At 37.9% G+C, this 21875-nt stretch overlaps 3 protein-coding genes across 5 annotated transcripts; 2 read left to right on the forward strand and 1 right to left on the reverse strand.

Annotated features, from left to right (window-relative positions):
- Positions 1-6897: 6897 nt before the first annotated feature.
- Positions 6898-10228, forward strand: LOC121246913 (transcription factor MYB17-like). The gene is given in 4 exon segments (XM_041145235.1): positions 6898-7604; positions 8626-8755; positions 9204-9307; positions 9310-10228. Coding segments are annotated over 4 exon segments (1029 nt in total). The 5' UTR covers positions 6898-7468; the 3' UTR covers positions 9969-10228.
- A 2023-nt stretch (positions 10229-12251) lies between these two features.
- On the forward strand, positions 12252-16913 carry LOC121246912 (tRNA-specific adenosine deaminase TAD1). 3 transcript variants are annotated; one of them, XM_041145232.1, is made up of 11 exons: positions 12252-12451; positions 12551-12671; positions 12968-13158; positions 13265-13399; positions 13886-13999; positions 14541-14701; positions 14789-14865; positions 14951-15070; positions 15146-15233; positions 16185-16299; positions 16394-16913. In XM_041145232.1, exons 1-10 carry the CDS (start codon positions 12316-12318, stop codon positions 16293-16295), a joined length of 1254 nt encoding a protein of 417 aa, XP_041001166.1. In that variant the 5' UTR covers positions 12252-12315; the 3' UTR covers positions 16296-16299; positions 16394-16913. The 3 variants fall into 3 exon arrangements, with proteins under 3 accessions (XP_041001166.1, XP_041001165.1, XP_041001167.1); XM_041145231.1 differs by having other exon boundaries at positions 12257-12451; positions 14541-14710; XM_041145233.1 differs by having other exon boundaries at positions 12258-12451; positions 12968-13047; positions 14541-14710.
- Positions 16914-17370: 457 nt separating this feature from the next.
- LOC121246914 (actin-depolymerizing factor-like) lies at positions 17371-19408 on the reverse strand. Its single transcript, XM_041145236.1, has 3 exons — positions 19134-19408; positions 18171-18436; positions 17371-18060 (listed from the first exon to the last, which is right to left on the reverse strand). The coding sequence occupies exons 1-3, from the start codon at positions 19134-19136 to the stop codon at positions 17910-17912; spliced, it is 420 nt and encodes a 139-aa protein (XP_041001170.1). The 5' UTR covers positions 19137-19408; the 3' UTR covers positions 17371-17909.
- Positions 19409-21875: the final 2467 nt, after the last annotated feature.

Here is a 21875-nt window from a genome sequence, read left to right on the forward strand (position 1 = left end):
TTTTAACCCCTCAATAACTATGAGGTTGATGATATGAGCACAACATTGAATATGAATAAACTCATGGGCCCCAATGACATCATCTTTCACCGTTGTGTTCCGCTTGAGCCAATCAATTCCTGTTTCATTGGCACTGACATTGTCAACTGTAATACAAAGCACTTTTCGAATTCCTCAATCCTTTATACAATCATCCATATTCGCCCTAATAGATGCACCTTTATGATCCGTAATTTCTTTGAAGCCAATAATTCTTTTATTCAAAATCCACTTACTATCAATGTAGTGTGCTGTGATATACATATAACAGACTTTCTGTATAGATGTTAATGTGTCAGTCGTAATGACACTCTCTGGTCAGTGGTAATAAACATATTTCTCATCTCCGCCTTGTCCTTCGCATGCGTCTTTATACAATCTCGCATCACCGTATACTGTGATAGAATGAGAAATTGTGGCTTAACATAGTTTAGAAACTTTCAGAAGTGGGTCTGAACATGCAATTATCTAATACTCTCTCTCTACCCAATAAATAAATATGTAGTACTAAAATTTGGGTTGGACACAGAGTTATAGGATCATGCACAAAATTTCCTACTACTTCTTGGATCTCCCATTCATTCTCCCTTTTGATCAATTCCCTTTTTGTCATTGACTTACTATTTTCTAATATTCCTTAATTTTCTATTTTCTTATTCTTGAAGCAACATTCTTAGCCATAGCTTCATTAAAATCAACATGTTCCACAGTCAGCCATGACTAATATTAGGCTCCAACATGCATATATATCCCACATGCCAATTATGGGACCCACCTCCTATAGTCTTTTCCCTTTTTGTAAAGACATAGCATACAACACATGTTGATGATTACAATGCTTAAGCAATCAATTAAGCAGGGAAAAAAGAAATCTACATGAATGATCATTGAAAAATGTAAAAATGGATTGGAATTACAAAATTATAAATATATTCTAATGAAATCTGTATTGGTACTGTTATTAAAAAGATCAAAACACGTAATGAATTGGTTGGGTCATGTGGTTTTAATTTTTGAAGCAGTAACATCTCATACACTTTTTATCAAACACATTACATGCATACTAGTTTGCACAGTCTGTTGCCATCAACCATATTCAACTTTTGCTATATTACCTTACTACAACACAACTTCACAAGAATCACAACAATTAATCCCAAAACAACTAATTCTAGACAACCCAACAACATGGAAAAAAAAACTTAAAATTAAATTTCCTTGATTTAATTTTAGGGCTCGGAATTGGACAACTTACTAGAAGTCGAAGTGAACGAAGGCTGGCCTGAGAAGTGAAGGGGAACGGAGTGTTGTGCACTACGGAGGCGCAAAGAGGCAACGACGGTAACATCAAGGAAATGAGCCGGCGAGACGCAGAGATCTGAGGGACTGAGAGGTTTAGAGAAAAAGGAGAAGAATAAGGAAGAAAGGAAGGGGGTCCTACGTTTTGGACCCCCGTGTGATGAAACGACATCGTTCCACATTACGTGGAACGACGTTCGTTCAATATTTTTTTTAAAATCTAGATGTAAAACGACATCGTTTTAGATCTATATTTAAAAAAAAAAAATCAGAGTTGGAGTTCCGAACTTCGACTCCGACTCCAATTACTTATTTGGAGCTACTCCGATTCCGACTCTGATTTCCAACCACTCCGACTCCATCGGAGCGGAAGTCGGACGGAGTCGAAATTTTTGGAAGTTTGCACAACCCTAGCTATTCCTATCTCTTTGAGTACGATATCCTCGACCTTGAACGTTCCCGGGCGCACTCGCTTGTTGAAGCATCTCTCGGCCCTTCTTTTGTTGGTCGCGGTTCTTATTTTGGCTTCCAGTCTGACTTCTTCTAACAAATCAATTTGTTCCTCTAGCCGTTTATCATTGGATTCTTGCTCGAAGTGCTGAACTCTGTAGGTGAGGATTTCGATCTCTACCAGAGGCATCACCTCGTGGTCGTAAGTGAGGGCAAAAGGGGTTTCCCCATTCAACGTTTTCACTGTGACCCAGTAGACCCACAAGACGGCTGGGAGTTCTTCTACCCACGCCCCTTTTCTGTAGTCAAGCCGCTTCTTGAGCATTCCCATTAGTGTTTTGTTGGTCACCTCAACTTGCCCGTTAGACTGGAGGTGTCATGGGAATGAGTAGCACCAATTACGGTAGTGATCATAATCAAATTGTCTCTCGTTATTCGATATGATAGTACGCAAGATGCCAAACCTACAAACCACCGTCTTCCATAGGAACTGTATGATGTTGTTCACCGTGATGTTGCTAAGTCCTTGGCCTCGACCTATTTGGTGAAATAGTCCACAACCACCATCACAAACTTTACTCCTCCTTTGCTAGGGGAAGTGGGCCGACCATGTCAATTCCCCACTGGGCGAAAGGCCAAGACGACGTGATTGACGTCAATTATTCCGGTGGGCAATGGGGCACCTTGGCATATTCTTGGCACTTCTAACATTTCCATCCATATTCCTCGGCGTCCTGCAGGGCCCAGGGCCAGTAATACCCAGCCCTCATTACTTTCCCGGCCAACGCCTTTCCTCCTAAGTGTAGCGCACTGCTTTATTTCTAATCTTCTTGGCCTTGTGTCTGTCCTCTAGTATCTCATTGGTTTCCAAATACATGAGTATGTCCTTTGCCCAACATGGGGCTCCAGGCAGTATTTCCATTACCTCGATCCCTACAGCAGGCACTTCCACAGTTCAGATCACTATCTGTTCTGGCAGGGGGAGTCCTCATGTCCGAACGTCGCAGGCGCCAACTTGTCCACTTTTTGATTTTTTGCCCTTGGCACTTACTGAATCTAGAAATACTTGAAATGAGGGCACTCGACTTCTACTAATGCTAAGTATTTTTTCAATTTTTTACTTGTTACTACAAACTCCCCTCACGCTTGATTAACCACTACTTGAGAGTCAGCCTGTATCTCGATTTCGGAGGTGCCTATAGACCTGGCCACCATTAGCCCTGAAAGCATTACTTCATACTCCACCTCGTTGTTTGTCGTTTTGAACGTCAATTTGATGGCGTAATTGTACTCCTCTCCCTCAGATGTAACGATGTGCACTCCAACTCCCCTCTAGCCTAGCAAGATGAGCCATCAACGAATACTTGCTAGGACTTCACTGGAGGTGCATTATCGTTCTCTGCTGGGAAATCGATAAACTCAGCAACAAAGTCTACTAGCACTTGCCCTTTGATGTGTTCCACGGTGTATAGTCAATGTCGAATTTGCTTAACTCCACTGCCCAGTTCATGAGTCTGCTTGAGGTGTTTGGTCGTTGTAGTACCTTTTTTAGGGGGATTTCCGTGAGAACCTTTACTGGGTGAGCTTGGAAGTATGGGCACAGCTTGCACGTGGTTACTACCAGAGCAAAGGCCAACTATTCTATGCGGGGGTATCTAGCATCAGCCTCTCGATTCGCACGGTTGGTGTAGTAGACGGGCCTCTGGACTCCATTATTTTTGCTCACCAACGCCGAGGAGACGGCCTGGGAGGAGACTGCCAAATATAGGGCCAGCGTCTCCCCACACCGGGGTTGGCTAAGGAGCGATGGGCTCGTGAGGTATCTTGAGAGCTTCAAACAGGTCGCACTCGCATGGGTTCGAATCCCATACTTCTGCCTTCCGTAAGACCTTGAAGAAAGGCAAACACTTGTCAGTGGGTCTTGACACGAACCTGTTTAGAACTGCCACTCGCCCAGCCAGCCTTTGCACCTCATTTATGTTTCAGAGTGGGCCCATGTTAAAGATGGCCTCCACTTTTTCGGGGTTGGTTTTGATTCCGCTTTCTGACATCATGAATCCCAAGAACTTTCCAGATTCGACACCGAAGGCACATTTTGTCGGGTTCAACTTCATTTGGTACTGCCTTAGTATTGCGAAAGTCTCCCTCAAGTCGTCTAGGTGTTGTTCCAGGGTCCCACTCTTAACCAACAGGTCGTTCACAGAGACCTCCATGTTTATTCCTATTTGATTTTTGAACATGCGATTAACCAGATGCTAGTAGGTGGCACCCGCATTCATAAGCCCAAAAGACATCGTCATGTAACAATACAAGGCTCGATCAGTGATGAATGAAGTCTTCTCTTCATCTACGGGGTTCATACAAATTTGATTATACCCAGAGTAGGCATCCATGAAACTGAGTATACAGTGACCCGTCGTGGAGTTGACAATCAGGTCGATGCAAGGAAGTGGGAGGAAGATGGGTATAGTTCCAAACTTCCTGGACAACTTACCTCCTTGCGGATTAAGGAGGCAAGCCGAGCCCGAGGCCACCTTGTCTCCCCGTGGCGGAGAGCGGGATCAGCCCCATAACTACCTGAAAAATAGATCTATGCTAATGGAGGAAGATGGTTACAGTTCCAAATTGCCTGAACAGTTTACCTCCCACGGACCAATGAGGCAAGCTGAGCCCAAGGCTCCTTGTCTCCCCGCTGCAGAGAACAGGATCAGCCTCACAACTCGAAGAATAGATCTTTGCCATCATCACAACCAAGAGCAGCCCGGCCTACTCACCCAACTACACGGGAAAGGCACAGAGATGACTACACGCCCAAGTAAAGCATGGCGACGCAAAGTGAAAGGATAAAAAAATTGGGCGGATAAAACCCAACCAGACGGCGGACAACAAAAAGAGGAAGTCAGCACAAGGAGAATGCGGAGAAACGTTGGCCTTGTCAAACAAAGTCACTAAGGCCTCAAGAGAACGACTACACAACAAAGACAGACAAAAGCAGCATGAACAGGAAAGCCATTGGCCAGTGAGGTCGTTGTGTTTCGCAAGCCTTTGGGTCAGGTTTCGACAACTCAAGTCTTCAAAACTTGGGCTTGCAAAAGACCCAATGAATATAGCGGTTAGCATGTGGCCCACTTCCTCAGCTATGGCGACGTTCTTTTCTGCACTAATGCTTCGGCGCTTCTGCCTCACTGCTTTGGCCTTTGGGTCCACGCTAAGGCTATGTTGTATGATTTTGGGGGCTATTCTAGACATATCTTCATGGCTCCAAGCAAATATGTCTTGGTGCTCAGCGAGAAGTTGTTGCATGGTGCCTCGGGCTTTAGATGTCATTTCGCTGCCAATCTTCGCGGTCGATCCGGGTTGAGTGGGACAAGCTCCAATGGCTCATTTGGTTTCGCCTTTTTGAGCCTCTACTGGTCTTGGACCTTGCTTTATGCCTGCGCACAGTCGAGATGTAGAGGCAAGGTGCAATCACCCACAACAGGGCACACCACACTTACCCTGCCATTTGTAGGCCTATCTTTGCAGATGTGTGCCCATCTTTCTTATGTGGTTTAGTCTTCAATCCCAAGGACTCGGTACTTTCGCTGGTCAACTTCCATGTCACCGACACTACTGGCAAGCTTCCAAGTTGGCTGGAACGAGTTGCCTCCAGCTTACGAAGTACACATAAGATCTTAAAAGAATCTCACAGACGGTGCCATTGTTAACGTCGTGTTTCACACGCCTTTAGGCTAGGTTCCTGCAACTTAGGTCTTCAGAACTTGAGCCTACAAAAGATGAGAAAATAAGCAACTAGGAGAGGGCGACCTTAGGGCTGGAGAGTCTCCGATGCCAAAGTTAGTAAATTCTCTTGAAAGTTTATAAATAAGTAAGAGAGTCTAGGGATTATAGAGCATTTCTCTTACTCGGAGCTTGCTATTTATACCATGAGTTTAGGGGGAATAGATCGTGTCTCTCTCTACGGAGTTCGTGCCCCTCATATTGTTCCTACTGTCAGAGTTCTTTAACGACATGGCTCTACGACGACACCATCAATACGACGTGTATCTCGGTAGTAGTGTCATTAATGCGGCGTAGTTCCTTGACATTACTTTTATCCTTTGTGAGCCGTAGAAGTTCCCATGTTAACGGATCGGGGCTTCTCCGCATTTCCCTACATTTGGAATGACGTCAGGTTGATCTTTCCTGTCAGTCACTTGATCCATTTTCTTGGTAGGCATCTTGCTTCAAGCGTGATCCTGGCGACCCTATGGCTGAGTATTGGGTCGTGGCCCAGTGGGCTTTGTGAAATGGAGAAAATCCCCTTACACAGACATTATTTAAACATAAAATATTTTTTGATTTTAAATTTTTAAATTTTTTATTTAATTATGACCTAATTATTACAATTTTCTCAAACTTACAAACAAAACACACAAAATAATAATAACTCTTTTCAAATTTCAAAATAAAAATAATATTAAAAAATAATAATATTTTTTTAATTTTATAATATTCTTATTCATTTTTTTTTTCTTTTTTCAAAACCTAATAAAATATTTTAATTCTAACCATTTTACTATTGTTTATAAATTATCTCATTATTACTTACAAAATTTTGTATATCATCTTATTATCTAAACATGACCTCTACTTACAAATTTTAGATAAGGAAATTTAATGTTGACGTCACTTAATATAATATTTTAGATTTACATTAAAAATATAAATAACTTTATGATTTAATGGATGAAACGTGCAAATTATTTTTACGTAAGATTTATGCTTAGAAGAAACTTTTTCTTACCAGCCAAATAAGATTACTGGGCGATTACTGGGCAGGTAAGATCAAGTCAGCCTTCCAAAAAGATCCAGATGTTAAAAACGTCATTTACTGGAGTGCATGCACGTACTGATCTGCATGCCACTGTCAGCCACATTAATGTCTATCTCTCCCCACTTCAAATCCTTTTCTATCCTCTCTGATAGAATCCACCATTAATGCTTTCACGATCATATTCACTGCATGCTGTTTCATTTCTCTCTCGTAGCATCTCCGCTCAATTGACAGCCTCAGAAAATAAAGGTCTCCAATAATTCTCCTTCATTGTTTTGTGCTATTTATTTCTCTCAATGATGATTCGATTATTCAATGTTGTCTGTTCCCAACATTTATAGCTTAAAACCTGCCGGTAATCGTCCTTTGTAAGCACACAACAATAATTACCACTCTCGAGTTCCCCTAGAAGATAATAATTTAATAAATACCAAAATTTAGCATTTACTGCCACTTACTCTCTGTCTGTCTGCATTTTCTCTCTCTGAAAAATGCTTGGCTTTCAATGTTTTCCTTGGACCTTCTCTTGTTTGGACTGTTGTTGTTTTTTTTCCCCTGTTGTCTTTCGTGCTTGGTTTTAGTCATCATGGTGGGTGGTAGTTTATAAAAGTGCAGGGAACTAAAGGCGTGTCTTGGATCTTGATCTGGTGTTAGTGTTTTGGTGTCTGGTATCTGAAAATGGTGGGGGCTTTATTTGGGTTCTGTTGGTGTTAGTGTTTTGAGGTATTGGTGTCTGAATCAGAAGGGTTTGTTTGCATTTGTTGTTTCTTATAGGTAGAAGGGGCTTGTTTTGGCTGTTGTTAGTTGTTTTAGTGTAGGTATTTTGTGGTGGATATATATATATATATATATATATATATATATATGGGGAGATCACCCTGCAGTGACAAAAGGGGTCTGAAAAAGGGGCCATGGACTCCCGAGGAGGATGAGATTCTTGTTGAGTATATCAACAAGAATGGTGGGCATGGAAGCTGGAGGTCTCTCCCTAATCTTGCAGGTTTTAAGCTCTCCTTTTTGTGCTAGTAATTGGTTAGCTATAAATTAGAGCCATTTCTAAAGTTTTTACTCCAATTTAAGGATTTCGTGTGAAAGGAGAGATAGACACACGACTCTTTCACTTGAAACCCTTAAATTTGAGTCAAAACTTCGTGAATAATTTTGATTTGTTGGTTACACCTGTAAAACTTTAAGAAACGCTTTTCTTTCTTTTGGAAGTGAAAGTGTTTTGAAGCCATTTTTATTTTCGCTTTCGTTTTTTTTAACAGATGAGATGAGATAAGTTGAGTTGGAATAAAAGTTAAAAATTAAATAAAATATTGTTAGAATATATTTTCTTAATATTATTTTTTATTTTAATATTTAAAAAAGATGAATGATTTATTATATTTTATATAAAAATTTAAAACAAATGTTATGATTAGATTATATTAGACTAGACGTTTGTAAAAGTGAACTAGGAAGCATATCCATTGCTTGTATTTGAAAAACTGAATTTCGACTCTGGGAGATGGAATTGGACTCGATGTGGTAATTATTGGATAGTTGCATACGTTTTGCGCACGCAAACTTTTCTCAAGTAAAAAGAGGGATCAAAGACTATTTATATAGATTATCAAAAGTAAAATGATATAAGTTGAGAAAATAAAACAGCGGCATAGTTTGAGTACTGAGAATAATATTCTAAGAATACCTCACTATTATTTATTATTTTACTATTACATTTTACTACTTTTTAATATTTTTTTATTTTTTTTATTACTATTTACGGAGTATTTGAGAAGATCTCACTACCCAAACGCAACCAGCTTAGATTATAACTTATAATGAAAGTAACTCCAAATGCTTGTCTTATATGGTTTTGTATGCAGCTAATTCTGCTGTATGTTTTCTTAACATCCAAGGATAACATGACTTCTCTCTGAAAGGGAATTTGCAAATCTAAAAGAGTGAAATTTTTCCTTGGCTGTTCCCAAGTCCTTGGCAACATTGTAGATTTGTGATTTTACTCTTTCGCATAGGTCTTCTTCGCTGTGGGAAGAGTTGCCGGCTTCGGTGGACAAATTATCTTCGACCAGACATCAAACGTGGCCCCTTCACCCCCGAGGAAGAGAAGCTCGTCATACAGCTTCATGGAATTCTTGGAAACAGGTACTTTATTTATTTTGCTTCTTAAAAATTAGGTCTACAAACCCTCAAGAGTCATTAGGAACCCCTAATTCTAATCAACTATATTGGCATGCTTATGGTTGATCTATATGTATTACAAATAAATGAAACTCGAAGTTAAATTTTTGTTGAAGGAAAAATCTTCTTGTAAGCGAGTTCGCGTATTAAACCGTGCACATACGGATGCTGACATGTAAGATATTCATTTAATGAAAATGTACGAATTGAAGACGGAAATACTTTTCGTGAGACAAGACTTTTTTTTCTCTCAAAATTTTTCTTCTTTTATTTTTCTTTTCAATAAAAAAAATCATGTCAACGTTGATATGCAATTTAGTACATCAAATCGCTTGTAGCTAACAAGGCTCATTTGTTGGTACCTGTTTTATAAACCATGTTCAGTGTTCAATCCTCTTGTGGTAATTTTCAGGTGGGCTGCCATTGCCTGTCAATTACCAGGGAGAACTGACAACGAGATAAAGAATTTGTGGAACACTCACCTGAAGAAGCGCCTCATTTGCATGGGCCTTGACCCCAAACACATGAGCCTGTTACCTCTTGCAGTACAACTATCAAAGCATCTGCTTCTCCTACCACTCGCCACATTGCACAGTGGGAGAGTGCAAGGCTTGAAGCTGAAGCTCGGCTTTCAAGGGAGCCATCACTCTTCAATCCAGTTCCTGTGGGAGGTTCTGATTCTGACTATTTTCTTCGCATATGGAACTCGGAAGTTGGAGAATCATTTAGAAAGTTCAGTATGGGTGAAAAAACTGTCTGCCAGAACTCAGTTTCTCAGGCATCTTCATCAACCAAGTGTGGGTCAATTTCTCCTGTCACGACGGAGATTGGCACCATTTTAGCCGGTTCCTCAGCCACAGGAAGAAATCGAAATGAAGATATTGAGTGCAAGAGCTTCAAATCCTACACTGAAGGGATGATAGCCGCGTATGATTCGTCCAGCTCTGATGAGTTAGAGGATTCCTCAGACAACACAATACAGCTGCTGTTTGATTTCCCCATCAACAATGACATGAGCTTTTTGGAAGAAGACATAGATAAGTATGCAATGCCTCCTGCCATGTTGACAGAAAACTCCTTCATCTGCCCCTCTAAAACATGCTTCAAAAACAAGTTGCCTCTGGGGCTTGTGTTGTTTTACCTTCTTTCTTTTTCTTTTTTTTTTTTCCCTTCTTAGTATTTAATTAAGCTACTGAAGCCAGATTTAAGAGTACTTCGGTGATTTTTTTGGCTGAGTGCAGTTAGATATGGCACCTTACCATTTACTAGGTTTTGTTTATGGGACCTGGTTTGTTCAGTATAATATAGGAGGCCTCTCATTCGAAATTTCAGTGCTAGATAAGCACGTACATTAGGTCTACCAGCTTGTACTTAAGGCTGTGTGGATGATGGATACATGATGGGGATCAGGCAAATTAATGACAACTATTTTTTTTTATGATTTTATTGGAGCTATGCAGCCGTAAATAGTTTCGTTCGTTTTTATAGATGAGTTGAGATTCAAATTAAAACTTAAATAAAATATTATTATAATATATTTTTATAATATTATTTTTATTTTGAGATTTAAAAAAATTAAATTATTTATTTTATTTTATGTAGGAATTTAGAAAAGTTGTAATGATTAGATGAAATGAGTTGAGAGAAGTTGTAAAAACAAACGAATCTATTTTCTTTGGCCTTCTCAGAACATTGGCAATAGACTAGCCAAATGCCAATGTAAATTCAAACTTTAGCTAGATGTGAGAAAAAGCCTCCACATTAGACTAGTCAATAGTCCAAAGCTTAAGATTTGATGAATAGTAAATCTTAAGTCCTCTCCAAACATGGCTAACTACTATTCACAATGGAAAGTAATATTTAATTATTTCATCACTTCCCTCTCTCTTTGAATGGTAAAACATGCATGACATGCACATTATTTCTACTAATTGATAGAGTAGACACATTATTTCTACAAAGTATGAAGATCTAAAAAATATATAAATTGTATTTACAAAAAAATAATAATAAATATTATATTATATTATTATGTTAACTTTATAATGGCTAGTCCAATATGGACTCATCTAGTTAAAAGTTGATATTATAGTCAAAAGTTAAGATTCTAGCCAAACTCTAGACCATTGCCAATACTCTCACCACTGTAACCTGTTCAAAATCTATTTTTGTTGCTGTCATGACTTGTTTTCCATAATATCATTCTCCTTTAGCTTACACCTCATAGCAAGTTTCATCTTCCATTCTACTTTACTCAAACCAGATAGTTGACCTTTGAAGTGTTGAATTTCCAACTCTTTCGGTATGTGTAACCTCAAGATTTTCTCCTACTTTTTCAATTTATAGTCATTTAAATCCTCAATAAAAAAAAAAAAATGACTGTTCCAATGAAAAATAGCATGCAAGGACGCTTACATAGCTACTAGCCAGGGGCTTTGATTTGTGTGGATAAAAAAAAAAAAAAAGGTTTTTGAGCTGAATAAAACACAAATAATTCCTGCTAACTTTCTTAAGCAAAGATTAAACAACGCACATCGCTTGAAATTTCTGTTGGAAATTGCTCATGACTTTATAATAATATGCTGTCTTGAGCATACGTCTAGCATCCATTGTTCAAAGTTTATGAAAATAAGTTGCCACTTGGCTAACCCCAGCTGCTTTTACACTACCAACTTGCCCACAAAAATGTTAAATATATAGTTGGATCTACATGTTGTGTCTATCTCTTTCTTTTTGAATTGTACTGAATTGAGAAGATACTTAGATCCCATTTGAAATTTGGACTGAATTGAGATCAATTTAGTTCAGTCTAATCTTAAACTGAATCTAACATTCAAACACTTAACTCTTGAATCACTAAATTCATCTCAATTCAAAACCTCTTTACACGTAAAATCCACAACCTTTTTCAACTAAATACCTATTTACACGCGAGACCAGCAACTTTTTTTAATTTCTCATAAATACATTTAAACTCATCTTAATATCCAAACACATCTAAACATATCTTAGATGAGCTTCACAAAACCCACTCCACTATCTCAACTCATTATTATTTATAAAGATCTCAACTCAACTCAACATACAAATAGAATCTAAATATACTTAAAAAAAATTTACAAAAAATTTATTTCTTCACATGTCAGTTATTAATATGCTGAAAATCATGAAATTTAAATTTAAAAAAAAATTAATAAAATGAGTTTTGTAAATACAATTGTAGATATATGTATCACTACTCATCCACTATGTCGTATAAAATGTTGACGTCATAAATACCGAGAAACCCTGATCCATTTAAAATCTATTTACCAACCTGCTTGAATTCATAAAATTAAACCAATTTATAATGGAATATGCTCAACACAATTTTGAGTTCTTACATTTGGTTGCCTTTCTGATTTTCTCACATAAAATTTGAATCTAAAATTTTATGAAATCTCACATAGAATGGGCTGCCCTCCGGCTGTGTACCTCGACAATATAACTTCGGCCCACTGACGTTGTCGCTGTCGGGAGTGAACATGGCAGAGGCGAGTTGGGGAGAGAGGGTCGCAGAGAAGGTGTTCTCTCTCTATAACTCTCTCCCAAAGAAAGGGAAGCCTCAGGGCCGTGAAGTTACCGTCTTGGCCGCTTTTCTCCTCACTTCTCCTTCTCAAGGTCTCTCCTCCCCCCCGGCTTCACTTTCTATCGATAGCTGTGCTCTGTTTGCTTTCCGATGGTTTATTCAATTTTTGTTTTTTTATGCTGGCATTTCAGAGCTGGAAGTCGTAGCATTGGGAACTGGGACCAAGTGCATCGGGCGCTCGCTCCTGAGCCAGCGCGGAGACGTTGTTAATGACTCGCACGCTGAGATTATCGCACGGAGAGCTTTACTGAGGTTTTCTCTATGCATTTGCTTGGTTTTGTTGATTCTTTGATGTCATGTATTGGTGTAATATATGTTGGATATGTTGTATAATTTTCGAATAACTACAGTTGAAGATTGATATAGAATTGTGCGTCTTCTACACCGCTGTTGTCTAATGAACTTTGTCATTTGTGCTTTCTCTGGTTTGAGTTCTTTTACATTCTAGAGGTATAACATGTAAAGCTGAAGTTTTCTTAATGGGTTTGAGTTATTCTTGTTGGTGTTTTACGGTTTTTTCCCCTCTTGTTTTCCTTTCTATGCACCAGGTTTTTCTATGCACAGATTCAATGTCTTGCTCATTTTCATAGCAAGCAGAATTACATTGATGGAAGCAACAAGTTGCAAGGTTGTGATATCAACGACTTGCCTGTTCAATTAGACACTGGTAGTCTTGGCCAAGTAAAGTACACATTGAAGCCGGGTTGGCAATTACATCTTTACATATCACAACCGCCATGTAATTCTTATGATGCTTTTTTCTTTTTTCTATTTGGATATGACATTACCTTTGGGTCTGGACAAACTTCAATGGGGTTGAAGTATCACTCTCTTGTTTCTCGTAGGTGGGTTTGCTTCGCTCAGTTGTCTGTTGTTTTCTCCCAAATGTAACCCATCAAGAGAAAGGGATTCACAACCATATATGGGCGACCTCAACAATTCCATAAGCGAACCTTGGGAGGTTTCGATAAAGAATAATGGTAACTATTAGTTTGGTAGTTCCTCTTCCTCTTCCTGGCTCTTCCCCCTTTCTTAGATTACTTGGATGCTTTTTCTTGTTTGGGTTATTCATGTTACTGCATTTCTAGTCTTAGTTGGTTCTTCGCAGCTGCTTCTTTCACTTTTTGTCAATTTTACTGGGGGTTAATGGTGCATGTTAGATGGCAGTCATTGTGTTTCTGAACGTGCTCAAGACTGCCATTTTCATCATGAATTACAACATTTCATATTTCTTTAGTGAAGATTAAGATTATAGGTGGTGACCCTCTGCTTTATGGTAAATTGGTAATATTTATACTCTTTTTTCTTCTGATGAAAAAAAAAAAATGCATCAGTAGATAGGGTAAAGCCAAAATGTGAGCAACATTGTCTGCTGACAATAGCTTTATTCTACACTCTATTTTGTGATGTTTGGATGAATGTTTCATTTGGTTTTACGTACTCTAATCGCATGGATTCCTTCCCAGGTGTTGCTTCACAACACATTGGTTCAGTTCAGAGAAAGCCTGGTCGGGGTGATACAACGTCATCAGTTAGCTGCTCTGACAAGATAGCCCGTTGGAATGTTATGGGAGTCCAAGGTTTGCCCTTTAATGCCAAACTGTAATTCAATTTCCAAGCCTAGATTCTTATTCATTTTTGTTAAACGTACTAATCTTATCTTGATAGCATTTTGGTTTTTGGTTATTTACTTGATACTACTCAATATTACTATAAATTGTGTGGTTTTGTGGCTGATGTGTGAAATTTTTTTTGCATGCACTTGACACGATTTTTTTTTTGGGTGAGACACTTGGGAGGTATTTATAATTTTAGTGAGAGTCAACCCTAAGGGGTAGCTCTGCTGGTCTGGCCTTGGGTTTGCTCCCCAATGGTCACCAGTTCGAGTCCCCTTAGGGCTACTGGAGGCTTACCTGGTCGTTAACTTCAGGGCCCCATGGGATTAGTCAAGGTGCACACAAGCTGGCCCGAACACCCATGGTTATAAAAAAAAAAAAAAAAAAAAAAAAAAAAAAAAAAAAAAAAAAAAAAAAAAAAAAAAAAAAAAAACTTAAGTGAGAGTCTCTCTAGATTATTTAGTGCTGTATTGATAGCATCATGTCCTTCATTTTCTAATTTCAGGAGCGCTGCTTTCCTACTTTCTTTTGCCCGTTTACCTTTCCTCTGTTACTGTTGGAGGATCCCCAAACAGTCCTAAAGAGTTTCGCTTAGAGGATTGCTTGAGAATAGCTTTATATGATAGAATCCAACCATTGTCGAGCGAGATAACAAGCCCCTTTCAGGTGAACCAGGTCTGTAAAGTCTGCAATATCTCTGTAAATGGAGACCAATAGGGCTTATAAGAATATTAATCTTAACTCAATTCACAGCCACTATTCTGGGCAGCCCCAATACCACCAAAGGAGTTTCAGCATTCTGAGACAGCCTTGAGTACCTTAACATGCGGGTACTTCAACTGAATTTTATCCGTTCTAGTTGTCTACCTTACCCTACAATTGTATGGTGGTTACCTGTTTCTGTGTGATTGCCAGGTATTCAATATGTTGGAATAAGTCTGGCTTGCATGAAGTCATTCTTGGAACCACTGGAAGAAAGCAAGGCACCTCTGCCAAAGGAGCACTTTTTCCATCTACAGAGTCATCTCTATGCAAGTAAGCTGACAAATATACATGAACTAATTTCACCTGTAGAAGGCATAAATCACAATCATCATTATTATTGCACAGAAAGCGATTATTGGAGATTTTCTTGTCACTAGAACATGAATGCCAAACTGAATACCCAGCCAACAAGATATCTTATCGAGCACTCAAGGTAATATTTAATTTTCTGCATGTTGCAAATGTTATTGATTGGATTTTATGTTGTCCAGAAATCATGGTTGCTATAGGACTTCTTAAGAAAAAAGTTGTGGTTTCAGTTCTCCTGGAAAACTTGTGCATTTGAATCATATGAACTACCATTTTACGATTCATAGTGGACTTGAATGTTTTTTTTCACATTTTTTGAATGTTAACCATGCACTAGCTTCGTCTAAGATCTGGTTTACTGTTTGAGGCAGCATCTTCTGGTCATACTCATAGTGATTGAATTTTTAACTTAACAAAATTCATAGTGGACTCCTGGTGACCTCGCTAGTGGAGTAGGATGACCTGATAGAATAGTCGGTACTTATATTAAGAGATTTATCAATTGAGGATATTGGTAGACAGCAGTTGATTTTCAAATTTCACCTGAAACCAGTGTGAGTTTGTTTCAGTGAGTTTTCTTACCCTTCTATCTCTCATTGGGCATATCTTTCTCGGAAGAGTTAGACATTATTGTGGTAAATTACTCTAGTTTTAGCATAGGGTGAATGCTGAGAACACCAATCATAAAATATTCATGAATTAATTAGCTGATTACAAAGAAAGATGTTTATTGTTTAGCTTGCAAAGAAACTATCATTGATGAAAATCAACTGGCAAAACGTACAAGTATGAGTGGGAGGGAGGCAAAAGCTAGAAGCATGTGATCAGTTTCATAATTTTCTGGCAACCCCTTTTGAAGAAACCATGAACTGCACTCCAGATTTGGGATGTACAATCAAGCACTTGTATTTAGTGATTTGACCCACAAAAAATAAAAAGGTGCAGGTGGTTTAGCAGTTGTATTGATCAGCTGTATCTGATGAAAAGGTGAAAATTGGATTTCAGTGAACTGGTAAAAATGGCTGAATATTTGTTATCTTCTTTTAATGGGCTTGACATAGTAATTCCTTTGCAGCAAAGGGCTCAAGAATATATGACGATGTCAAAACTTTTTAAAGGAAGTCCACCTTTCAGCAATTGGCTATTGAAACCAGTAGATACTGAGGTCTTCTCCATTTTCAGATAGTGAGGTGAGATAGGGGCTACTAGTGAGGTGAGATAGGGGCTACTCATTTTGATTATCACATCAGCAAGAGTTTGTAAATCGCTCTAAATGATCTGTAGGCATATGACCCATTTCTTCATCCAAAGTGAAAGACGGTAAATAGATGTACAGCAAGTGCATGACGTAGCTTTCATGGAGGAAAGTCAATAGTTAATGAAACAGCAGTTTTAGGTCATTTAGAGAATGGAAGTAGTCCAACAATGAAGCAACGTCTTAAGTGCCTTTAAAGGCATGCTCAATCGAGAGAACCGCCATCGCTTATGCTGTCACTGCAGCTCTTACAGTTCATTGGTTAGTATGAATGGGGTGAACGTTCCTCCATTGTAGCTGAGCTGTGCCATCAACCCATGTCGTTGGCATGCCTAGAGTTGGCCGGAAAAGTATAGGTAACTTTTGATTGCTCAGCCAAATGTAACCGTTTTGATCTTTTATTAATTAGTTTGTCAATAGAAATACCCCAAGTTTAGAGATGTTTACAAATCATAAGGTTCGTTTGGTATTAGTGCTACTATAAATCCAATTCTTAATTTTCAGATATAATCTGATCTTGGCACATTCTGGGTATGAATAGGGCAAGTGTTGCTCCTTGACAGAACTCAGAAGCCATTGTTTGGTTACTAGCTTGTGTTGTAAGAAACTATCTGTATCAACTTCACGATGGATTTTACATAATTGGTTCCTTATATTATGCAATACACATATGCTACTCTTTATAAAAAAAAAAAAAAAGTCACACTTGATTGATGCGTCACATTTTCAATGATTTCTTATATCAACTACACAAATTCAGAGCTGTTCAAAATGCATTGCATCTGTTCAAGTGTGACTGGAAAATTCTAAGGGATTTGCCCAAGTGGTGAAGGGCTTGGTCTTGATGTATCACTCCCTTCAAGGTCTAAGGTTCAACACCTCACGGGCGCAAACAATCCTTTGGGGCCACACCCCTTGGTAAAAAACCAACGATTTAACCAGTTCCGTGTAGAGAAACTTCCGAGGGTGCGGTGCAAGGGATCGAGTTTTACTATGCATGGGTGGGTTCTTCGAACCCTACCTTGGAGAGGTTTCCTGACATTAAAAAAAAAAAAAAAAAAAAAAAAAAAAATTGGTGTGACTGGATGTGGCTTATTTTGTGTGAAGAATAGCATCTCTCATAAATTATTACACGCTAGAAGTTGAAGAGCTAATTTCCCTTGGGTTCTCACCATGATTAAATTCAACTTTAACTGTCATCTTCCTTCACACTTTATTTCTTCCTCGAATCCATTGTGAACAAGATTTTGCTAAAAAAAATGAAAAAAATAAAAAGAGAGAGGAAACTCTCAAGATGATGCTACATCCAAGAAATCCCTACATTTGACAAGCTTCAACAAAAAAATGTAACATGAATTGCCATTTCAGGTTTAAGTCAAACAAATAAAAAATGTTCAAGTCAAAAGAAAGATGGAGAGGAAAAAAAAAAGAATAGAAAAGAAAAAGAAAATAAGAAGAGAAGTATACATCTCTCTCTAAATCAATCAACAATAGGCCTAGAAAGACCAAAGCTTGCTTGGAAGATAAAAGTGATTTCTTTAGAATTTAGAGAGCTCGCGCCTTAATTATATCAAAGCTCATCTCGCTTGGATCTGTTGCTTGCAACTCTACTTGAACTCCTTCTAATTCTCTCCTAAATCTGTCCTTCGAGCTTGCATAAAGCATCTTACTCCTCACCCTGGATGTGTCAGGTGACCTACAAAGACAAGGAGGTAAGAAATTTATAAGAGGATGAAAGCTGCAATGAAGAAGATTTTGCTGCTAATCAATTGAAAAGGAACTAATTAAGCAAGTAGTGAGGATTACCATGCAACGAAGAAAATCTTGCTTTTCTGGCAATTATCGATGGTAATGAAATCAAAATCAAAGACGGCATAACGGCACTCATTCGGAGGCATGGAGGCAGTGAAATCATCGTAGGTTTCATCAGGACTCCCAACCTTCTCTACTATCACCTGTTGTATCTTCTCTTCTATCTTAAACACGATGAATCTATGGCTCCTCTTTGCTTTTAGTTCCAAGAATCTGAGCTTGCAATCATCATGTACAGCCATTCCTGACGAAGAATTTGCCTATCCATACATATTATATATAGTAGGGAATAAGAAGATAATAATGTTATATATTATACTCATATTCCACTTTCATCCCACTTTGTCAATACGACACTTTTCATCACTATCAAATCATTTATTAGTACTTTTTTAAAAATAATTTGAAAGTCAATGAGTAATGTCAACTCGTCATAGTGGGTCAGATAAAACTAAAATGATGATGTAGTATATAGAATTTTTCATAAGATAATGAAAAAATGATATATCTTTTCTCGATCGAGAAGAAAATATTATTTAACAATTATTATTATAATAAAAAAAGATCGATGGATCCATTTCTAGGAAAAGCTCATTATACACAAAATGATCCTGGTATCAGCAATGGGAAAGTTGCAAGAGGAAAAATATTATTAATATATAGAGCCATTAATAAGGTAACAGTTATATAATCATTTCAAGGTAAAAATCGACAAAACAGAATGTTATAACACTATATCTATAAATAAATATATGTATATAATCAATGTAATGCAGCATTTCATTGCACGTTTAAGATTAACACTTATTTCTACTGTACATCTATCTATGTGACATGCATATATAACTTTTCATATGAATAATCCTCATGCATGTTAATCAGCTTCACCCCATTACTTTTCACATAGAATTAACATGCATGCATGCTTAGTTAAAAGAGTTTTGATTATGAGCATACCATGTTAGATCCTCCGATGATGGATCAACCCTTAGGACTAATTAAGATAAGGAAAGCTGCAGAGAGAGAGAGAGAGAGAGAGAGAGAGAGAGAGAGAGAGAGAGAGAGAGAATGATCTCAGAAGTCTGGTTTTGAGTTGAGAGGAGCGAGAGAATTGGGTTGTTGTCAAGGGCTGGGGAGATAAAAGAGAGGCTGGGGATGAGAGAGATTTCTTGTGGTGGATCAGGAAACTAATTAAAGAGTTGGCATCTTATGATGATTTGTTTAGCTTTTCTTAATGGGGCTGATTGATTCCACAACAGACTTTCTTGCTGCCACCTTGTATTAATGGGAGTGCATTCCAATTGTTTTTTTGCCCAAATTTGGTCAAGATATGTGATTAGGCTGTGGAATTTGTTTTGGATTTTGCAGAGTTGTTAGCATTTTGACCATTGTTTTTCCTTGGTTTCCCTTGGATTTCGCAATTCAGTTCCGTTCTCATAAGTCATAATGTACGTTGGCTGTTACAACCAATCAGGATTGGTCAGAAACCATTGTAGTTTTGTTTTTTTCTAAAAAAAAAAAAAGGTGGTTTACCATCTAATATTTTATATCAAATTACTTTATAAAGAGAACTGCTACAAACACAAAGAGATTATACAAAAGTAAACTCACAAACTGATATGGTTTCATTAGATCCGTTAGATTTACTTTACAATAAAAGTAACTTTACAATCTGACGTATCACAATAAGTCATGTCAGTTTGTAAATTTATTTTTGTTTAATCTCTCTGTAACTAAAGTATTTTCCTTTTATAAAATCTATTTTAAGACTAAATTTCGCCAAAAAAAAAGGAAAAAAAAAAAAAGAAACAACAATTTGACCATAATTTTTATTAAGTTTTCAAAAGAATGTGAACTCTCTCTATATATATGATAGATATTTCTAATTAAACACTTGCTTGCATGTGATTTCAGATACAATCATGAGATGCAAAGGAATTCTGGGGGTTTTGATGACAGTCCTAATATAAAGTAGTGATGTGGTGGCTTCCATCCTAATCTGCCATCCTGAGTTATATTAATATTAGATAACTTAGGGATATGAAAATATGGCCATTTAGTTGCATATTTTATATCTACCTCTATTATAAAAGTGTATGTCTGTCTATGAATAGTGATTTGTGTTTAATACTACATTACATTTTTACCCTTGAGCTTTATGATGGGTTAGGTTTTATTCTTTTATTTTTTTAAAAAATTGACTTCATTTCATTCAATGAAACCGAAGTTACAATTATGACTGATAAATATAGGGAAAAACCTAAATTACAAGTCAAATTACTCATCTGTTTGGGGCTCCCCCGCACAAAAATTTATTTATGACAGATATTGTCTAAACTTCTATAAGCTCTCTAACGACAAAACCTTCTCCAAAAGAGGAGAAGGAAAAACCACTCCCCATCCTCCAAAGGAGGAGAGGGAAAACCATCCTCCTTCCTCCAAAGGAGGAGAGGGTTCTCCTGCTATGGACAAACAAGTCCAATAGCCTATTTCTTTTTATTATTACCTAACACAAATAACAGAACAGAAAAACATAAAAAATATCAAAAAAATAGAAATACAACAAAACAAAAACTTGAAAAACACTAAAAGCTGAAAAAACGCTGAGTAAGGATGTTGTAAAGGTGCTTGAAGGACACGCGCCATGCTAGGAGTGACCCCAGAAAATGCCACGCATGGCGGCAGCAGAGCTCTCTGTGTGGTGGTGCATGGAGGCCACGTGCGCACTTTGACCTGTGCGTATGGATCAGGTGCCGCTCCTTTTGGTGAAAAACCTTAGTTAGTTAGGTTAAGTTTTTTTTTTTTTTTAAGGAAATGTTGGTATCCCTATTATGTGTGTCTATTTTGCTTTGCATGAAGGTATCCTATGACTGCGGATTTGAAATTGCGTGATCATCTATGCCAGATGTGAAAAAACTTGAGGGTTTTGCTTAAAATATCATTTGTTGTGTAACGGGAGATGTACCTTTGAGACTTTTTTTGGTTGTTTTGCTTGCCCTGTATTTGAGGACCTTGGTGCATTCTTTCTACTGCCTTTATACAACTTTTTACTTTTCTTTCCAGAATCGTCTCTTCCACCATTCTCTTTCTATTGCTTCTTTTCTTCTTCTTCTTTTCTTTTTTCGTTCCATAAAATTGCCGGCTCTCTCAACTATGAGGCGTTTCCTCTCCACAGGATCCCAAATTGTTCTTTGTGTTTGAAACAAAGCCATTGTTTAATTTTCTTGTCGTTTTATTATTTTTTCTGCAGGTGTGAGTATGAGTTTCTTGGTCCTTATGGATGGTGACAACAACACCTTTGCAACCCAAATACCACTAGGTCATCTAGCGTATCTTTGCTTAAACTTCAAAACTCGAGGCAATATCGAAAAAGTGACTCCGATGATGAAAAAGCCCTTGACATCTCTATCATTAGGTTGTTGTGGTTTGGTTGACGTATGTTTGACATATGCTTGTCTTGAGGCTAGCATTATCGCTCTTTAAGGTTCTTTCCTTTGGAAGAGTATTGTTGCTCTTCAGGATGCTCGGCCCGAATCATGAACACTCTTCTCTCTTTCAGTGTGAGAAGGTGTTGCTCGCCCCAGTGCGAGCACTTTTTGGCCTTTTCAGGTGCTAGGATTTATGCATTCCTCAGGCATGAATTTCTTCTCTCCCGAATTATTTTGTTGCTCTTCTCAGTTATCATTAGCATTGTTTTGA

This window comes from Juglans microcarpa x Juglans regia, chromosome 1S (assembly GCF_004785595.1).
Source record: "Juglans microcarpa x Juglans regia isolate MS1-56 chromosome 1S, Jm3101_v1.0, whole genome shotgun sequence".
NCBI classification, from domain to species: Eukaryota; Viridiplantae; Streptophyta; class Magnoliopsida; order Fagales; family Juglandaceae; genus Juglans; species Juglans microcarpa x Juglans regia.

Bases quoted from the DNA above. Each gene is read 5' to 3' on its own strand.
- LOC121246914 (XM_041145236.1), bottom strand. The intron at 18,061-18,170 runs GTAATCCTCACT...TTGTCTTTGTAG, and splicing joins AAGATTTTCTTCGTTGCATG to GTCACCTGACACATCCAGGG.
- LOC121246912 (XM_041145231.1), top strand. From the start codon at position 12,316: ATGGCAGAGGCGAGTTGGGGAGAGAGGGTCGCAGAGAAGGTGTTCTCT. The intron at 14,711-14,788 runs GTCTGTAAAGTC...CTCAATTCACAG, and splicing joins GCCCCTTTCAGGTGAACCAG to CCACTATTCTGGGCAGCCCC. The intron at 15,071-15,145 runs GTAAGCTGACAA...ATTATTGCACAG, and splicing joins ACAGAGTCATCTCTATGCAA to AAAGCGATTATTGGAGATTT.